Here is a 19,250-nt window from a genome sequence, read left to right as displayed (position 1 = left end):
TTAAATAAAAGTATCAGTACTAATGAAACATGCAGCATATCACTTTTTTAATGAAAAGTCCTCTTTGAAAAACATGCTGCTCATATTTTAAATACAAACATTTTTTGTGGAATAAAAGAAATTTCCAAACAAATAAAAGTATGTTATTTTTTGTGAAATATTCTTAAGGAAATAAGATACACAAGGTGAGAAGATGAGTGTAGTCTATGGTTAATCAGAACTGAGCATGCTTTGTTTTTAAGTCAACTTCAGCTTGACTTGATAATCAGTTCCTTAGAGATCTGTATTGAGAACCTTATTTCTGCAAAATGGGAACTTTGATTAATTCAAATTGTTCTTAAAATATATTGCTTTTTTCAGACTGCAAAGTGCCTTTTTACAATTAACAGCTGGAGCCATTGTTATCTGTGGATCGAAGAGATGGCATATGCATTTATAATAGAGAGAAATTTTATTTTATTTTTTCTTTCTCAGTAGCTGTGGCTGCTAAGTGCTGGGAAACAGCACAGGGAGGCTTTATGGGAAGCTTTTATCTTGATTTCAGCTGAAGTTCAGGGATTGTATTGTCTGAAGAGGTGGAAGATTCTATGCATAGGAAATGTACTAAAAATATTAATTTATTTTTAAAATATTCAAAAGCTGTTTTCCTTTGAAAATGAAGTTTCACAGTCCAGGAAGCTCTGTATGCAGAATTTAAGGTAACCTCAAAAGTATTTTGTACAGTTCATTGCTGTGTGTGGAATCACTAACTGATAGATGAAATAGACCAAAAAAGGATGATCACTGCTTAGTAAAGTGTTTGTATGCATGTCTCTTACATTTTATGCAATATTGCCTAAATCACTAAACAGCAAATGGCTCTTGTGTTTTTTTAACAGGCAACTTCTAAGTTTACCCCTCTCACTCTCCGAAGAGGAGTTGCTTAGAATGAGGCAAGAGTTGCACTGCTGCTTCTCCCAGGTGGACAGCAGCTTGGCTTGGCCCAAGATAAGAGCAAGAACCTTGCTTCAGTCTTTTGAAGTGGAGCAGAGGGACACTGAGGTGCTGAAAGTTGAGCAGAATTTAGCAATGAGCAGTGAACAGGTGGGAGCAGCCTGGGATCTGTGTGGGGATGTGGGAGGGGATCCTGGGGGTACCTGTGGCTGCTGGTGTTGGCTGCAGATCTGGGTCTGTAGCTTCTTCATAGGTGCAACAGCAGTGTACACTTTTCCTGTCTGCATGGACCACTGCACTTAAAGATACTGTTTGGGCAGCAGTTGGATAAATAGGTGTTTTTCACATACATCTGTGTATTTCTGTTGCTTTCGTGAAAATTATGGGAATTTCTGAACAAGTCGCTTCTACATTATTTTGTCTGTTTACAAAAATAAAGTTCTTGAGTTAGATACCTTTTCTTGGCAAGAAATTTGGCATGATTTATGTTTTCTGTTTCCAAAAGATTTAAGTGTATGCAGACAGTTTGGGGTATTTCCCCACATCTAAATATATAGAAGATGAGGCATACTCAAAGTTAGAGAAATATTTCCAACAAGAAGTCTATCTGCCTATTCAATCTAGTACTTTATAAAGAACCCTGTGAGGGGTGTTTAATTCTTTCAGTAAAGTATGAAAGCTTTGGTATTATAAATTGTTTTCAGTTCTTATAAAGTATGGGGGTCAAAAATGTTTCCTGTATTAGTTGTGTGTGATGCCATCTTAAAAAGGAGGACTTGCCCTTGCTTTGTTTTGATTCAATTATGTTTTCTAAACATGTAAACTATGCTGGGTTAATTGTGCTAAGAATTAGCCTAGTTCAAAGCCTTAATAGTTTCTAAAGTACTAAAGGAGGGAAATGACTTTGCAAAACCTTACAGTTGAACAGATGTTATCATTTCCCCAAGAGTACATATACTTAGTTGGTATTCTTGTAAAGAAATAGAAAGGTCAGGAGTAATTTGATTACATGGAACGGTGCTTCTTAATATTATCATGGTTCATTTGTGATTCACAGACTGTGTGTTGAAAACAATGTAGATCTTAAATTAATATTCTTTGTTCATTTTTAACTGAGCTGAGGAGACAACGTATCAGTTAAAATCTTCTCTTATTATCACTGCTAAAGCTTGTTTAAAATCAAATTTATATGCTATGAGTTTTCATGGAAAGAATGAATATATAATTCTACTTGAAAGAAATTTTTTTTAAAATTCTAATTTTTTCTGAATGTCCAAAATGAATGTTCTGAATGAATAGGCAGCACCTTCATTTCAGATGAACTTTCTCAGTGAAAGTCATATTTTCCAAGTTTTTGATTATTTGGTGGATGTGCCAATAATACCAAGTAATAATTTTAACATTAGCATCCTCATATACCTCTTACAAATAAAGCATTTTTGCTCATCTTGTTACAGCAGCATTCTAAAATGGGGAAAACAGGATCCAGGAATAAACATAAGTTAGATATTCTGAAGAAATCTTTACAGGACAAAATTTTAATTTATGAAGACTCAGTGAAAGGTGAAAATTTGAATAGGGTAAGTACAATCTTTTCTGGACTGAGGTCAATACCTAGATCTTTAGTAATTAAAGATTGACAGCATTCTATCAATGTGAATAAGAACCAGAGAAAAAAGGTGTAAGGTAAAGTGGCATGATGCATCTCCCTACTATTGCCTGCCTTTATCAAGATGCTGCATTTCACACTTAATAGTTTTTGCTTTGTTTTAACTTTTGCATCTTAGTTACAGATCTGGTTTCATGTCTCACCCCTTTTTCTTCCAGTGGTTCTGGGGCTTCGTGTGTGCAAGTTTGCAAGGCTGCTCTAGATCCTGTGGTTTTCTAGGAAGGCTTTCAGACGTGGAAGGTGCTTCAATGCATGCTTCAGCTGAGCAGCAGTTAGTTCCTGGACATCTGCTAATGCTGCTGAAAGTCCAAAAATGGATTCTTAGATCCCAAAGCTTTTTGGGTAGGGTATGAGTTTATTTGTACAGAGTTAATTGAAAGGAAGTCTTAATTCTGGTGGGTACCTTTTAAAACCACACAGCCCCAATCTAAAGTTAATGCTTGAGAAATGAGTTGACTTTAATATGGGATTGGAAGGCTTTTTGCTTCCTTGCTAGTAGATGTTCCAAGAGATCTTTCATATGTGTATGATATGGATAATATTAGTCTTGCATGTCAGGAGGACATTGCAATGATAAGCTTGTTAAACACAGGTGGTGCACAGCTGTAGAAACTATGCATGACAAGCAGGTGTCATTGGTAATTAAAATTGGTAGATAAAAAAATAGTTTCAAAAGTGATTACAAGATCAGTTTTTGTACCAATTGGGACAAAAAGCTATTTTTATACCTATTTCTTAGCTTTTTATACCTCTGTCCTGAAAAATGAAAAATACTGGGTCAATGTGTTAATTCAGAAATTTTTTCACTTTTATGTGAGACCAACACATTGTTTGATTTGGTTGCAGGTGCTAAAAGCAAATGTTTATCTAGTCTAGCACCCAATCTTTGAAAGTGAGAGCAGGTGCTTGGGCAAGACTGCAACAAGAAGGCAAGTGTGTTCTAGCACTCTTCACAAGTTTAATAACTGTGGTCTGAGAATGTTCTAATCCTCAGATTAGAGGCATTTAACAGAGGCATTGAAATTTTGACTTCAATACCTAATGCCCTGATTTTCGAAATTTAGGTGGTTTTGGTACTCTTCCTTGAATGTACATCAGATTATGGGCTAAGCTTTAGAGGCAAAAAAGTACTGAATACTTGTTTAGTAAATGTAAGGCAGCAAATGCTGTCTTACATTTTTATTAGAATCTTGTTTTTAAATTGGAAATGTAGCTTCTCTAAACCTCCTTGCTCCAGTTTTATATGCGCCATCTGGCATAGCTGTTGTTGTTCTCATTGTATGGCTGGTTTCAGAGCTGGCAAGAGTCAGAAAGAGACTGATGTGGCTGGGGGTAGACAGCAATACCAGTTGAGTGATGAAGCATTTTGTTTGTTTAAGAGGAGTTCATTTGCTGTATAATTTTAAAGGTGTTTCACCACCCTCATTGTAAAATATGTGAAATATTTCTTCCTATTTTAAAAGATGTATATTAATTTTATACTAATTTAAAGTATGCATTATGTTTAAAAGATTAAATATTTCTAACTGTTCTAAAACACCAAGTAGTTGAGTTGGAGCTCTCAGGGCTGCATATGCTTTCTCTCTTTGTGTCTTTTTTCTCTCACAATCCGTCTCTCTGGGCCCACATGAATAGTACAGGGAGAGAGAAAAAAAAACTAACTGGTAATTGTTTACTGTAGTCTTTTGAAGATTCAGCTGCCTAAATGTTAGATATGCAGTGGAGCCATTGGTGTCTGACCTAGACATCCACTTTACATGTCAGTGGAAATCCATATTTTAGGATCTGCAATCTACTGAGAAGTGTCTTTTCTTTGAGTGTGAAGGGAGCTTAGAGTGACAAGCTGAAAGGGAAGCACCTAAAGAAGGTAATGGCAGCTGGCTGCTGTAGACACTGTCCCTCAGAAGAACAGTCACAGTGCAGTGTCCTTGGCTCTCAGTGTCAGTGGTACATCATGGAGAGCTCATGCATTGGATCCTGTGCCTGCACGTGCTGCACTTGCCTTTCACCCTTCAGTAGTTCCCATGGATGTTCCATCAAATGTGTGGCAGCAACACTGTTATTGAGTTATACTTTGATTTTATGCTGTTTGATGTTGATCCAGTCCAGTTCTAATCTTATTGGAAATCCATTGCCAATAGACTTTTGACTTACAGTTTAACTCTGTTTTATATAAGAAGATCTTTTGTTATTTGCTCAAAGAATGGTTGAATGTCATCAGTCAGCATTAACTGACACTTGCCAATTTGAAAAGAAATACAGTCTTTCTGTAAGTTCCATGTTTTTTCTAAGCAAAAGGGCATATGTTCTTTCCATTTAACCATTGATTTATTTGTGTTTCTAGCTTTTAATTTTATTATAATAAAAATTATATTGACCCTCTGTTTTGGGTTAGCATTTAATATTTCAGTTTTGACTACCTGAAAAGAAAGCCTGATCTCTTTAAAGTATTTGACTGTACTGAAGGTTTTTTTGATTACAGTACAAAATTGGAATTGAAGGTTAAAAGCACTTCTTGAAACAGTGTATTACATTTTAAGATAACAGCACTGATTTATTTGCTCTCATAATCCTGCTTGTTAATTACAGAGTACTAAAATCATAAGTGTGCATGTAAGAGTTTCTGTTAATCTATCTTTTGTGTTTTGGTTTTTGGTTTTTTTTAGATTAAGTATGAGTTGCAGCTTGAAAAAGAATGTCACCTGCGCAATCTGGAAAATAAACTTGGAGAGTATAGTGCTTCTTTAGCCTTTCAAAAGACTGTTAAAAAATCCAAAATGCTGGAGCTATATGCTGCTATCATAAATGTGCAAGCTTTGCTCTTTGAACAACTGAACACGTCAAAAACCCTGTCAAAACTGGAATGTATTCAAATTTTAGAAGCACATAATCCTGTAAGTAATATAGTTATTAAAAGAAAAAATCCTGTTAGGAAACCACCACTATTAGAGTACCTTTGATTTAGCTGCTGGTTTGCAGCTTCTAGTGGTCCAGACTTTAATTTCTGTGAGTATGTGCACTTCAATGCATTCAGTAAAAGACATAAAGAGAAGCTGAGCCAAGGAAGATTGTGTTTTTTGGTTTTTTTTGTTACAGATGCATGCTGGCAGAAAGGGCAGTATTTTGGTGGCTACTTAGTATTTTATTGATTGAAAGAAAGACAGTTGAGAAGTGCTTTGGACTCATGACAGAAGAGTAAATTGTTGTGTCTGTCTTACAGAATTACTCATGTTATAATGCTGTCCATATGCTAAATCCATAACCACATGGTATGCTTCAATTGTCAAGTTTTTAGAGATTATCTATACAGCCTCCTACCTGTCTCACTCCAGGCACACTCATGCAGCTTAAATAGCAGAAAATCTGGAAAAACCTCTTCCTTTCACCATATTTATTACATATTTGATATCTGCCAATTTTCTAATCCTTTTTTAATACTTCAGTGCTCTGTTTTCACAAGGATTTTTTTTTCTGCATCTGCTATTTGAAACCATCCAAGTGAGGCTTGGGGAGAGCACTGGAGTAGAACAAACAAAATGGGTTTTTGAGAAAAACCTCTTTGCTAGAGGGCATCATTAGACAGCTACTGCTGTGAAAATTCCTTGTTAAATTTTAATGTGGTCATCTCTACAGAGTTTCTCATAGAGTGGCAGTTAGGATGCTTATATGCCTCCAGTTTTTCTTGAATTTGTATTAGAGCTGTAGGAAATAGTGAAAGTTGAATGTAGGAAGAGTATTTTTGCCTTGTATGCTTTAAGTGTGAGGGGGCTTTTCGGAGAAGTTGCTTTCACCTTCTCTGTTCTTGAACAGGTGAAGAAAAAGGATTGAAGAAGGGGCAGACGTGAAACAGAATAGCTAACACTGGGTTAAATACAGCTGATGAGGCAGAGGAATCGATTAAAATTCAGCATTTTATCCAAGGTACAGGTTAGGAAGTGGGGCTTTGAGGTAGTAAGCAATGTAAAAGTTGAGGTGAGACAACAGTGACATTGGAAATGGGAACATGAAGCCTTCCTTCTGGTGTCTAGTTTGACTTTTTGACCAAAGTGAGATTTTTAGCATGGGGGATCCAGTCCACTGAAGACTTTGGATTTTAACCTTTTGATTTTCTGAGCATTTTATTTTAACCCTTTATCAGACTAATTATGAATTACTGCCTTTTAACTTAAATCCATTTGATATGAGCTGTTAATTTGGTATAACTAAAATTAGTTAGTCTGAGTTCTCAAGCTGTTTCAGTGGGTTTATGCAGCTTACAAATGAATTTGAATGGTTCTTTGTTTTGATCTCAGCCATGCTGACAGTCTAGTTGCTGGATGTCCTCTACAGTGGAAGGTTTCAGAGAGCAGTGACTTTTAACACAATGAAAATTGAGTCATAGCTTTCCTCATTGTTCTGATATTCATAACGTGCCAGTCATGTTTACTGAAGCTGTGCAATGAATTGAAAAGTGTAATGACTGCAAGTGGCTGGGTAGAATAAGAAATGAATAAAGTAATATCAGAAAATCTGATACCATCATCTTTTTTCTTCACTCCAAATGAAATTTGTTCTTTCAAGTTATAATTTAACTTCTTATCATCATGCATTTTCAACCTCTAGGAGATTGAAGAACTTGAAAAGAAGCTGGAGTATGAGATGTTGAATAAGGAGTCAGTGCAGCAGCATCTAATGAGTAGGCAGAGGTGTTTTCTGGATGGTTTGGGACTCTCAAATGAAGCTGTGGACACCAATGCAGAAAGACATGTGACAGTTCTGTTAAGACAGGCCATGAATAAATGTAGACAATTTATAAACCTGTACCAGCAAAGGTAAGTTCTTTGGTCTCAGGTTTTACCATGTTACTGCAGATCTTATGGACCATAAGATACTCTGGAGAAGCAGCAGGAGGAATGTTCTGCTGTACTGGGGAGGGACCATGCATCTGTATTTGATCTCTGCCTTCTTGTGCTGTGGCCCAGAGCATGGCTGAGGGATTGGGAATATTGAAATAAGAAACATGAAATAATAATAACTTAGTAGCATATAAAGGGTGCTGTGTGTTGCATGGCAGTCGCCATTTTTTTGACAGGGATAGTGGAAAAATAATGATACATCTTAGCATTAAGGAGGAAAATAATTTTATTCCTATTGCTTTGTCTCCCAGGAAGATGGGGAAGGACTTCAGAGCAGCATCTGCTGGGGTCAGAGGAAATAGCTGAGACAATTTAAATTGAATTTCCATCTCCACTGTCATACCGTAGACTGAATTCCCTGGCACACAATTATTTTTGATGAGATGTATAAACTCCTCTTCAATTTCAATTTTCCCTGGCCAGTTTTTAAGTAAAGATATCAGCGACAAATAAAATGCCTCTTGGGAGGTATATAGAAATATCTGTGTGGTCATAATGGCTGCCTAGCAAAAATGGGTGATAATTTGCAAAATTGCAGCCTATTGTATTACTTTTATTAGGGTTACAGGAGGTAGAAATGACATTTCCATGTTTACAGTATTAAAAGCACAGTATTAAAAGCCTAGCACATTTCAAGCTTCATGTGATGTCCTCAAAGTTTGCTTTCCATTAAGAAGTGGTTTTCCATAAAACCACTGATCTATTAAAAATGGCTGTGATAGTGGTAAGTCTGTTTTAATTCTGAAAAAGCTGGAGCTGTGTTTAGTTTAGATTAACAATTAGTTTAGATTTCTTGTTGCAGAAGTAAAGAGTCAGTAGAAGATCAGATAAATCTCTGTACGAGTATCCACCAGCTGGTAACCTATCAGAAAAACCTTTAAAGAAACTGCAACTAGGCTTTACTTGAAAATTTACTGGAAGGAACAAGTTTTGTACTTTTGTACATTGCAGGATTTGTGCATGATGTCATCATGTTTTGGTCTAGAAAAGAAAAATAATCACCAGCAATGAGGAAGTTAACTGCTTAATATCATATTTCAGCTACAAAAAGATCCACAACTTGCCTTAAAGTGTGATGAAATTTAAAAAGGAGGGAAGAGGATGGGGATGGGTTGAATCACATTGCTTTGGAGTGATTCCAGATTTGAATTGTGTGCAAGAGCATAGCCTTAGATTCTGCTCTGATGTTTGCTTGGAGGTTCAGGGAAGCACGGAAGAGAATTTGGCATGTTTTAGAAGTTAGGCTGCTCACAGCAGATTTGCTGACAGACAGATATGCTTCCTGAATGGGTGACCTTCCAATTTTGTTTCCCATAATACAGTCATTGCACCTGGGAAGATTTCAATGTTAATTCTGTCTTTCACTTCAGCTTGAGAGATGAGCAGTGGAATTGCGTGGTGCTTGAAGATCTCCTGGAAAATATAGAAACGAACGCGTTTTTGGCAATTTATAGTCAGGTAAGCATGAAATTGAACAAAGTTCCAAGTTTAAATTACAGCTGTATCTGGATATCAGCTTTTCTTTTTTGGGAACCATTAGGTCTATTCAGAGTTACTCTCTGCTAGTACTTGCTACCAGCTTGCAGCCTATACTGTCAGTCACTTCAGCTAATTCTGAGCTACTTTCAGCCTTTTGAATTTTACTGAGTTATACTTCTGTTTATTCATTTACAAATCTTTTTAGGGTTTGTTCTGTTGCATTTCCTTCTGTGGAGAGCTGAAGTGCCTGATTTTCTGGTTGACAGATTTACAGTTGAATCTTCATGTAATGTAAAAAGAGTCTTGTTTAGATTTTGACGAGCATTAAGAATGATTTGCATTGATTATGTTTCAAAATTAAATGATAGCAGGACTGCTAGTTAAATTTTCTAGTATCATTACTCATACTTGTTTTCAAAACTGGTTTAAAGATCCTGAGAACATTTTGCCAAAGAGCAGAATAGGTCTCAGAGATCTATCATGTTTATTCTCACTTAATGTTGCATTTTGTAAGTTTAGAGAAGAGCAGTGTTTAAAGACCAGAACTACATGACAGTACTATAGAAATTAGACTAGGTGTTTATATTAAGACTTATGCTCTTATTTGCATTCCTCTCCAAAGAAGAATCAAATAATTTCTTTCACTAAGTAGCCTGAGCAAACATCTCTTTGGTGTTCAACTTTGGTGTCTAGTCATGCTGAAAATATTTTAAGAACTGTATGAATTTACTAATCTCTCATCAGTCTTAGGACTTGTTAAGTCTGTGTGATCTCAGTGGTTTCCATGTAAAATCTATACCAACACTGAAGAGGCCAGAAAACTTTGGAAAGTGTTTTCTTACCTTTCAGAGAGAATTCTCTGCTTGAAGGACAATTATGGGAAAAGGAGGTTGATTGATTTCTTTATTTTGTATGGCTGTCTAAATTGGGCTTAAGACTGCCTTGCTGGTGATGCTTTGTTTCTTTCAAAGAGGATTCAGATAATCCAGGGATCTCCTCGGTGAATTCACTCCTCTGAAAAGTTGTCACACAGAAAAGGAGTCAAACATTTGCTGTGACTTTTTGAAACTACTCTGGAAAAAGAAACCTGCCTGTCTTCCTGGGACCTTGTGGGGTTTTATGTGACATGGGCTTTGTAGTCATCTCCTCCATCAGCATTTACAGGAGGGTCTGCAGAGTGCTGATAACTCAGCTGTCATGAGTCATCGTGTTTGGCATGTCTTACCTAACTTCAGCTACCTGAGCTACATGTATGGCTTGAATAGACAACAGCAGCTTTTCTTTCTGGCATTCTTTGAGACATTTAACTTGCTTTCATTTGCCTTACTCTTTCCTTTCCACGTGGTCCTTAATATTTTGTAGACTTTTCATATTTGATACACACAAGAGATCTGCAGAAACACCCTGGGGACACTGTTTTTATGACAAAAGAGCAGAAAATAGCAATGGAATTTTGATGTTTGGAGTGGGGCAGGAGCTAGGGCTGGCTGAGTGTCTATGGAACAACTAAATTTGAACTCAGTCTATTTGAACATTGTATGAATGTGCTTTACTACTGACCTTAGGGCAAAAATTGGGCAGGACATTTGGAAATAAAAAAATACTACCAAAAGAAAAGCAGGTGTTTTCCTTCACCTCTTAACAAGCTGTTTTCTTAGCTTATCACAGATTCTGATGTTAGGAAAAGCTGAACAATGAAGTGATCAACCATGACAAAGCTTTTCAAGGCTGTTTTTCCCTCCATAATTTTACAGACCAAGGAATGCCATATTGCTTCCTTGCTGTCTTTAAATGATTTCCTTATAGTAGTAGAATCCATGAATTAATTAAGCCTTACATGTTAGAATGTAATTGTCTTGTTATTTTTCAAACCAAAGGGCATCAAGTACATGCCCTAAGCAGATATTGTAAGATCAGCTGGTTATTTAGCATTTACATTGCCAAAATCCCAAATTAGATGGACAGCCATGGTATACATGGGCCACTGTGGGTAGAAACAGTGAACATGGAAGTGTGAGCACTTGATGCCAAAATTGTCACTACTAAAATAATCTTCAATAATATTTTTTGTTTCCATAATGACTATTTATTGAATAACAGTAACTAAGATTGGCTAACATTTATTTTCAGTGCTGAATTTATCTTTCTTCTACTCATTTATCCTCTAGGAGCTTCGTCTGGCAGGTTATTTAGCTAAACTGACGAGGGTGCCAGTGGGGGTGTTGCACAGGGCCCTGAACTTGCTGCTGCCCTCCAGCTCACAAAGTGAGGTTCTTTGTGTCCTTGATTCCATCAGTAAATATTCAGATGGTGCTGTTGAAAGTGACAGTAATGCAGATGAGTCTGGCAGCTGTAAGAAAAGGTAGGTGTGATGTTTTCTTGTAGACCACTGCAAGACAAGGTTGTTGTTTTATGTGTATATCTGTTTGCTGAACAATGAGATTGACAGCTATAGAAAAAAATCACAGGTTCATAAATTTCCTTTTGAACTACTTTCTGGGGTAAAAATACTTTAAAACTGCTACCTTATTTTGTGAAGTGTTTTAACTATAATAAATTTATTAATAAAAAGTTAAAATCATTTTATAAGTTCATTAATTAAACAGTTTTTTCATGGATTTATAAATCCTGTTCTGATCATTTTCTTTCTGTTGCCTGAATTGGAGTTTGTTAAAATATTTTCCTTCCACTTTTTTTTAATAATGTTCATGATACACTGGGTTTTATGTGTCTGTAGCTCTTAAAGATGTAAAGGAGATCCTCCTTCCTAATAGTGAAAGTTTCAACCTTGCAGATGTCTGTCCCTTTGTAGTTAATTACTGAAGTTCCAAGTGGGCACTGAGTTTCCCTTTTCTCACAGACACTGGTAGACTCTCAGGGCCTTTGTCACTCCCCTTTAGCCCCATTAACATGAGCTCAGATCTGTGCAGTAACACCAAGGGATACTCAGGACCTGCTCTCCCAACTCCCTGCCATGACCTGGGCAGGAGACAAAAGCAGATGTGGCACTGAGCCCAGGCCTTGGCAGCTGTGGGTTCTCAAGGAGCAGATAAGAGTCCTTGGTACCATGCCCTGAGGTCTGATCTTAACTGATTTAAATGATTTGTGGCAGAGCAGCAAAAGTACTTGAACACTCTTACTGACTGCATTTGTGCTGTTGCTGTCCTGTGTTTGGTAGCTAAAGTCAGAGAGGGAAGAAAAATGTGTATATTTGGGAATTTGCTGCTGGGAATTTTTCTTTCCTGCTCCTTCAGGAAGAGCCGAGAGTTGTGGCAAACACTGGAGAACAAAATAAGGCAAGATCTGATAAACAGAAGTTTAGAAAAGATCCCTCCTCTAAACAAGAGAAAAAACAGGTAAGGAGAAAACCAGAACAAACATACCTGGGTTTTCTTTTGTCTTTATAGTTTATTTAATGTGCCAAGATTCTTCTTACAGCTTTTGAAAATCAGAAGATTAGTTTATAAGTATGCATTTTCTAACACTTCTCTATCTAGTTCTTATGTTTCCTACAATATATTTACACATAATAAGCAATATAGTAAATACCTAAGAAGATTTTTCTGTACATATACACAAAATTCTTATATTTTTCACATACATTGCTCATCTTCCCTATATTTATTTATTATGAGGTTGCCTTTCCTTTTGCAATTTTGTATCTCAGAAAATGATACATGAATTATTAGGAATTGGAATGAAAACTACAATTCTCCCTGTTGAAATGTGATTTTCTTTAGCTTCCAAAGTCACCACTTCTGTGGCAAGGTGTGTTATAGGACGTTGTGCATTTTTTGCCTGTGTTTTCACTTTTCACCTCAATTTTTCTCATTGATGTAGTGTGATAAAGAAGAAGCAACTTGCTGTCTTGGAAAAAGCAGCATTCATTCATCTGGGATGTTCAGCTGCACACCCTCCTGTCGAACAGCCTGATCCACCAGTTTCTCTGAACTCTGCAGCTGCTGAAGCCATAGAGCTGTTAGACACAGGGGAGAAGATACTTCTGTTCCGTGAGCCAAGTGATCCAAAACTTGCTTTGCATAATTTTCCAAGGAAAAAGAAAAAGAACTTTCTTAATTCTAAAAAGGCTGCGCGTGCAAACATGGACTCACAAGAGCAACTTCCATTTAGAGTATCAATTAGGGAAGAGGAAGTTATTTCAAATTCAGTAAAATGATGAAGAATGAAGTGTACAGTTCAAATAACGTGTGTTTTTTTAATCTGATATTGGAAATAGATGTAATTTTAGGATGGCACAGTTGGTGATCTGCATCTTGCATTTTTTAATTCTTGTCAGTGCTTTGTTGCACTAGGTAAATATGGGTTTTCTATGATGCACATTCTGGCAGGCAGGACTCTGTGTTCCTTCACTACATTTTGGTCATTTTTGCACTGATTTTTACCATAGTTGTATTTTCATAAATTATACAGAAAGGTTATTTATGGTATATAGTAGGTACTGATTTACTATTTTTGTATTTATATTTTTTTGGTAAGCTGCAGTATAGCAGATGACATGAAGAGATGTAGTAGAAGAACCACATGGCCTCTGTTCTCTGATTTTATGTTATTCAAGTTAATTTACTGTTTAACACTGTGTTCCTAATAGGCTTTGCCTGTTTCTTCTGCAGTCTGTGTTCTGCAATGACAGCTGGTCGTCCAGATCTTTAGCATATTCTTGAGTACTGAACCTTACATCCTGGAGTAACTTCAGCATTTCTCTGTTTCTAAACTTGCTTCAGTTGAACTGTGAGTGTGGCTACAGTTCCAAACTGTTACATATTTACAACCTGTTGCAGTCTTTTCCTTGGTGGAGCAGTGTCATCACATTTGCTCAGTAGAAAAGTGAAAAATGTAAATAGGTATGTAATGCCTTCAGAAACTCTTTTGATTGCAGTGTGCCAATTTTCACAATTTTAGATATTTTTGAAGTTCTTATTCCTGAATTTCTCTAAATTGATGAGAATATAATTTTATACTTCAGAAAGAGGTAATTTTTAAACATGTCTAGTTGACTCAAAGAGTCCTATAAATATTAATCCAAAAAAGAGGAACAGGAAAAGCTAATTAAAATAACCATATGTGTTTGTTAATATTTTTTATTATTCAAGCCTGCTTTTGAGGGGGTTGTAATTGTATTTGAATGCTGTGCTCTGAGGCCACTGTGATAATATATTTTGTATTTTTTCATGTACAGATCTTCTGTGCCTTTTTATTAATAGGGTACCATATTAATTAAAAATTAAAATGTTACGATATACGTGTCTGCAGTTGGCATTTTTTTGCCCCCTTCTCTGACAAGTTTACATATTCCTTCCACAGAAGACAATTAGTGTTTCCTAGCACTACTAGTATTAGAAAATGTATGCAGTAATTAGAATGACAGTCCTAATTATTATTTCATTGCATTCTTCAATCTTTTCATGGAAGTATTTGCTGTCACAGGAAGAGAGTCTGTCAGGGTTGGGGGAGTCCAGAGCTGCTGTTTTAACTGTGTCTGGTATTTCATCCCCAAGGCACAAGTGGGTAAAGAGTAGGGTCTGTCCTGCCTTGGAAGTGGGCCAGAGCTGTACAGGAGGAGCCTCAGGTGTTTCAGAAAGAGGCAAGAAAGCAATTGGAAAACTTGGACAGCTCATGGCTGCAAGGAGCACTTGAAAGCTGAAGTACCTTCTTGAATGTCAGTCCCTTCAGGATGTCTTTGCAAGCCCAGGCTCTTCACTGTTACAATATAAGAGGGAAATGACATTAACTCATCACAGATAAGACATGGAGGCCAATAGCTCTAGGTTGCAATAATAAAATGCAACATCTGAATGTTGATTACAATATCAATTTATTATCCTTAATAAATAATCTCTGTGTCTAGCAATAGAAAGCTGATTTAAGCTCTAAGTCTCTCACACCTCATCACAAATTTGAAGCAGTTCAGTGACTCTAACTTTCTAGCAGGGAAAGTCACTCCCTGCTATGAGTCACTCTCATACCATGCAATACATATTCAAAGAAACATCCAGATCTTGACATCTCTTGTGCCTTGTGAAAGAAGTACTAACTAGGAAATAGCCCACTTCAGTGAAGGGTTGGCTTGCATTCAGCTTTGAGTTGCTCAAGAGGACAGAGGGCCAGCTCTTGATTGTGCAGCTTTGTGTGTGTGTGTCATAGGTATTGCCATCATTATTTCACACCTGAAGTCTCCCAAAGAATGTGTGTGCTGGACAAGCCATTCAAATTCATCCCATTTGGTTTCACAGTCATCAGTACAAGAAGTAATAGAGGGCCAACTTCTTCAGTGTTTGAAACATTGTCCAAATCAATTGTGTTCTCCTGGAAGTTCATTGCTTCTCCCGTTGCCCTTGACAGTTCCCTGTGTACTCCCATCTCCATGGCACTGTGGTCTTCCCTCAACATGAAGCCATTGCACAAGGAGCCAAAGCATACAAAGAACAAGAAAAAATAACTATCCTTGGACAATTATTTAATCCATACAGTAAATAACAACTTACTGGCAATGGTAAATTTTATTGAAGAAATTATTCTCCATGCTAGACTAATAAACTGTAGCTTTGTTATGATTTTTTCAACATGTGCTTCAGTAATGTCAGCTTGCAGCTAACAGCCCTTGTGCCCAGGGTTCAGGATTTTCAGGAGGCTTTGTTATGCCCAGGCTCTTCAGCATTAACAATAACCCACCTTTCTGCTCACCTTGCTGTATTTTTGGCTTGGGATACCTGGATACTGGATACATATTAGCATGCAATACATATTCCCCACTCTGTCAAGTTTTAAATAAAAAGAATACATTTTGAAGGTTGGTATTTTTTTAATAAAAAGGATCCCACACGATGAAAAATATTTCAGGAAAGATGTACTAAAAATGTCCTGCTGTGATTGAGGTGAAAATGCTTCTCTGAAACAAGTGAGTTGAGATTTCTTATCATAAATTTATATTAAATTTCTTTAACCTTGGTATTGTGTATTAATTTATTATGAAGTAGAATGCTCATGCTAGGCCTAATGAAGAATAATTCATATCAAGAGTGAATAACTGGATGTTCTGGAAGAGCCTATCTGTGTCAAAGTCAATCTGTTGTAAACAAAAATGAGAATACCTATATGGACCTGGCACTTCACTACAAAAAAATGTAAAAATGGAAGTAAAAGGATTGACGCATTAGTGGAAATAATTGTTATGTTTAATAGGTAACTTTTATCTTCACTGATGACTGTAACTGCTTAGGGTTTAGATGAATTTTTAAACTGATAATGTCTCTTTAATAAGGTCAGTTCTACAAAGTACTTGTCTGCCTTATTTGAACCTGGGGAACTCATGCTGCTTTCTTTCATTATCTGGTATTTACCCAGCTGCTATTTTAACACCTTCATTTCTTCTGGGGAATGTTAAGTTTTTATGCTGTTACCTTTGTAGAACCCAGTGCCAATAATTACACTGCCTTTTGTCAACAGCTCCAGCTTCCCAAGAGACTGACAGTGGGATTTGCAAAGCATCAAATGCCAGGTTCACTCATCTGTTGCCCCATGCTGTGCTTATGTAGCTGGTGCAGCCTTAGGTGTACCAGCATAAAGCTTGTTTTCCTTGCTGAGTTGTGAAGCTGTGCTGTCACAGGCTGTTGAGAGCTGTGTGAGTTCGTATGAATAGCAGTACTGTGCAAGTTGTAGCCATGATATTTTCTGAAAAATCCTTTCCTTAGGATTTTTCCTCCTGAGAAGCTGAGAGGCCTCAGGAACAAAATGTAAACAATGGTTATCTGCTGCTGTGGAATGCAACAGGTGGATCTGTGATTGGTCTCATATGGTTGTTTCTAATTAATGGCCAATCACAGTCCAGCTGTCCAGACTCTGTCCGAGCCACAAGCCTTTGTTATCATTCTTGCTTTTTCTATCCTTAGTTAGCCTTCTGATGAAATTCTTTCTTCTATTCTTTTAGTATAGTTTTAATATAATATATATCATAAAATAATAAATCAAACCTTCTGAAACATGGAGTCAGATCCTCATCTCTTCCCTCATCCTAAGACCTCTGTGAACACCATCACAGCAAGTGATGAACATTGTCCTTCTAGCTGAGTGCTCCAGGAAGGATCTAGCCTTTTCCACAGTCTGCTTCTCCACTCAAGGTCTCTTGTAAAAATTACTGGCAAAGGCCACCAGCTCAGGTCTTTAGTACTGTCTTCCTGCTTGTTTTCTTGTTGTTCACAGGGAGCAAGGCAGGGAAAGTCAGTCAGACTCCACCCTTGTGAAAAGGTATACAGCAGGCTCACTGTTTGCCTTTGTGGTGCAGACCAACTGTGACCTAAGTTTAATCTCATTAATATATTTCATGAGAACTGGTAATGTCCACCTCTGTATTTGAGCAGTCTTGTTATCTAAAACCACCAGTTACTTTTCTCACCTCAGCTGTCACAGTGACCAAAAGCAATTTGTTTTCTCCAAGGTTCAGAGACTCCTCTGGAGAGCAGAAGACATATTTGCAGGGAACTGAATTTTGAAGAAGTCAATATTGTTGGAGCATCTTCTTCAATTATGCCAGAGAAATTATCTCACAAAAGAGGCTGTGTATTTTCAACCACTTCTATTTGAAAAAAGATGACTGAATAAGAAAATAAATTAAAACCTGGAAGTGGTATGTATCATTCCAAGCCATAATAGCGCTCAGAACTTGGCAGATTTGGGCATTGCTGATGGAATTTAGTTCTTGATACTGTGTAGTTGAGAATGACAGCTGGTTACAATGTGTGAATGGTTTTATAGTTACTCAGCTGAGCAAAGATATCCCTGTGTAGTGTTGTTCCAGAAGAAGTAAAATATTTCTGTGCAGCAGGTAGTGAAGTCTGTAGCTTTCTAGAAACTTGTGTGTTCCCAGGTGAAGAAGGTTATCCTTGGGGATGTGTTTGGTTTTGTTTTTTGGGGTTTTTTAATGAGGTCTACAAGACAGTATATAAATGTAGGTTTACTTTGCAATCTCTGAAGATAGTCCAAGCTGTGTCAGTGCTAAGAAGCTGCTTATACAGACTGGGTTTTGTCACTGGTGTCTGCAAGCCCAGAGAGTCATTCTGTGTCTTCTCTGCTCAGAAAGCACCCAGGGTGAAGTGATTCCCTACAGATCAGCTCCTACCTTGCCCTCCAGAGTCTCTGACTTTTTGGCTGGAGATGTGACAATTTGCCACATGTATTGGGATACAAAAACTTAAAAGCTCTGGGAGGCCCTGATGCACTTCATTTCACTTGTAAATAGAACAACAAGTGAAAATCCTACCAGTAGTGGAATAAGGCAGTTTGCAGCCAGCTGTTGAATATACAGCATGGCCCTTTATGGAAATTCACTCTCAAATAGCAGTGCAGTGGTAGAAAAGGGATTTATGAGCTGTCTTCTCCAAAGCAGCATAGAAAAGCTGTGGGGTCAGCAGATTTCCTCTGGGTTTTTGATGCAAAGCTGTCAACTGTAGCACGAATGGTGCATGTGCTGAAAATGATCTTTGAATGCATCTTGTATGTTGCTTTTAAGAGTAAAATTAATTTCTTATTCCAAGCCCAGACTGTAGAAGGAGTACAATGAGGTTATGAAATTACTTTGTTCTGAGAGTAACTGTATTGCTGCCTTTGTGTCTGTGTTTGAGAGGTTTTCTTCCTAATTGAAGTGTATGAAGAGAGCGCTTCATTTGGAAGTAATATTTGCCAAGGACATGTGATAAGAAAATCATGATATGAAAAACCCTATAAATTTTGGGGAGGAAAAAACCCTGCAGAAATGACTGGGCATCTTCCTGGCTCTTCCAATTTTTATGTGTACGAATGGCTCCTTAAATGTGATCCTATTTACATAAATAAGGATGTCAGGGTTTGGTTAATACAGCCCCTGCAGATAGTGATTCAGTGTCATGTACCTCTGGAGAGTAATTCAGAGTGGCACAAAATCCTGCTAGCATGATCTGGCTGTCAGAGCACGCTCTGGGCACAGGGTATGTGCTGCAATTTGTTTTGCTACATTTTGACCATCTAAATGTGTCTAATTGAAGCTAAATGTGGCTTTCCTCATAACTGAGAGACAGGTACAGGCACCACCCTGGGATGGTTTCTCCTTCTCTTGGACCTTTTTGCTGTGTATGGCTTCTGCAAGGCAGAGGTGCATTTTCATTGTGCATCTCAGAACCTCTTTGCACAAGAGAGACTAAGTCCCAGACATCATGGTTAGGAGAGAGAACAACTATGTTTTATTAGACTAACAAATACATTTGGGCAAAGCAGAGGAGCTTTAC

General features: G+C 37.3%; 1 protein-coding gene across 5 annotated transcripts in view; it reads left to right on the top strand.

The window, feature by feature from the left end:
* The window catches only part of EVC2 (EvC ciliary complex subunit 2), a 58,350-nt gene extending 44,114 nt beyond the window's left edge, over positions 1–14,236 (top strand). For 3 of the 5 annotated variants that reach the window (XM_031062843.1, XM_031062844.1, XM_031062842.1), the window contains exons 14-21: positions 879–1,083; positions 2,391–2,513; positions 5,269–5,496; positions 7,205–7,413; positions 8,820–8,955; positions 11,145–11,338; positions 12,231–12,332; positions 12,817–14,236. In XM_031062843.1, the coding sequence (XP_030918703.1) occupies positions 879–1,083; positions 2,391–2,513; positions 5,269–5,496; positions 7,205–7,413; positions 8,820–8,955; positions 11,145–11,338; positions 12,231–12,332; positions 12,817–13,153 (1,534 nt within the window). In that variant the 3' untranslated portion in view covers positions 13,154–14,236. The remainder of the gene's footprint in view (positions 1–878; positions 1,084–2,390; positions 2,514–5,268; positions 5,497–7,204; positions 7,414–8,819; positions 8,956–11,144; positions 11,339–12,230; positions 12,333–12,816) is intronic. The other 2 variants (XM_031062845.1, XM_031062846.1) reach the window with 2 other exon arrangements.
* The last annotated feature ends 5,014 nt before the right edge of the window (positions 14,237–19,250 follow it).

Source organism: Geospiza fortis, unplaced genomic scaffold (genome assembly GCF_000277835.1).
Source record: "Geospiza fortis unplaced genomic scaffold, GeoFor_1.0 scaffold666, whole genome shotgun sequence".
NCBI classification, from domain to species: Eukaryota; Metazoa; Chordata; class Aves; order Passeriformes; family Thraupidae; genus Geospiza; species Geospiza fortis.
The sequence above is the reverse complement of the archived record's forward strand: the minus strand, read 5'-3'. Positions and strand labels throughout refer to the sequence as shown.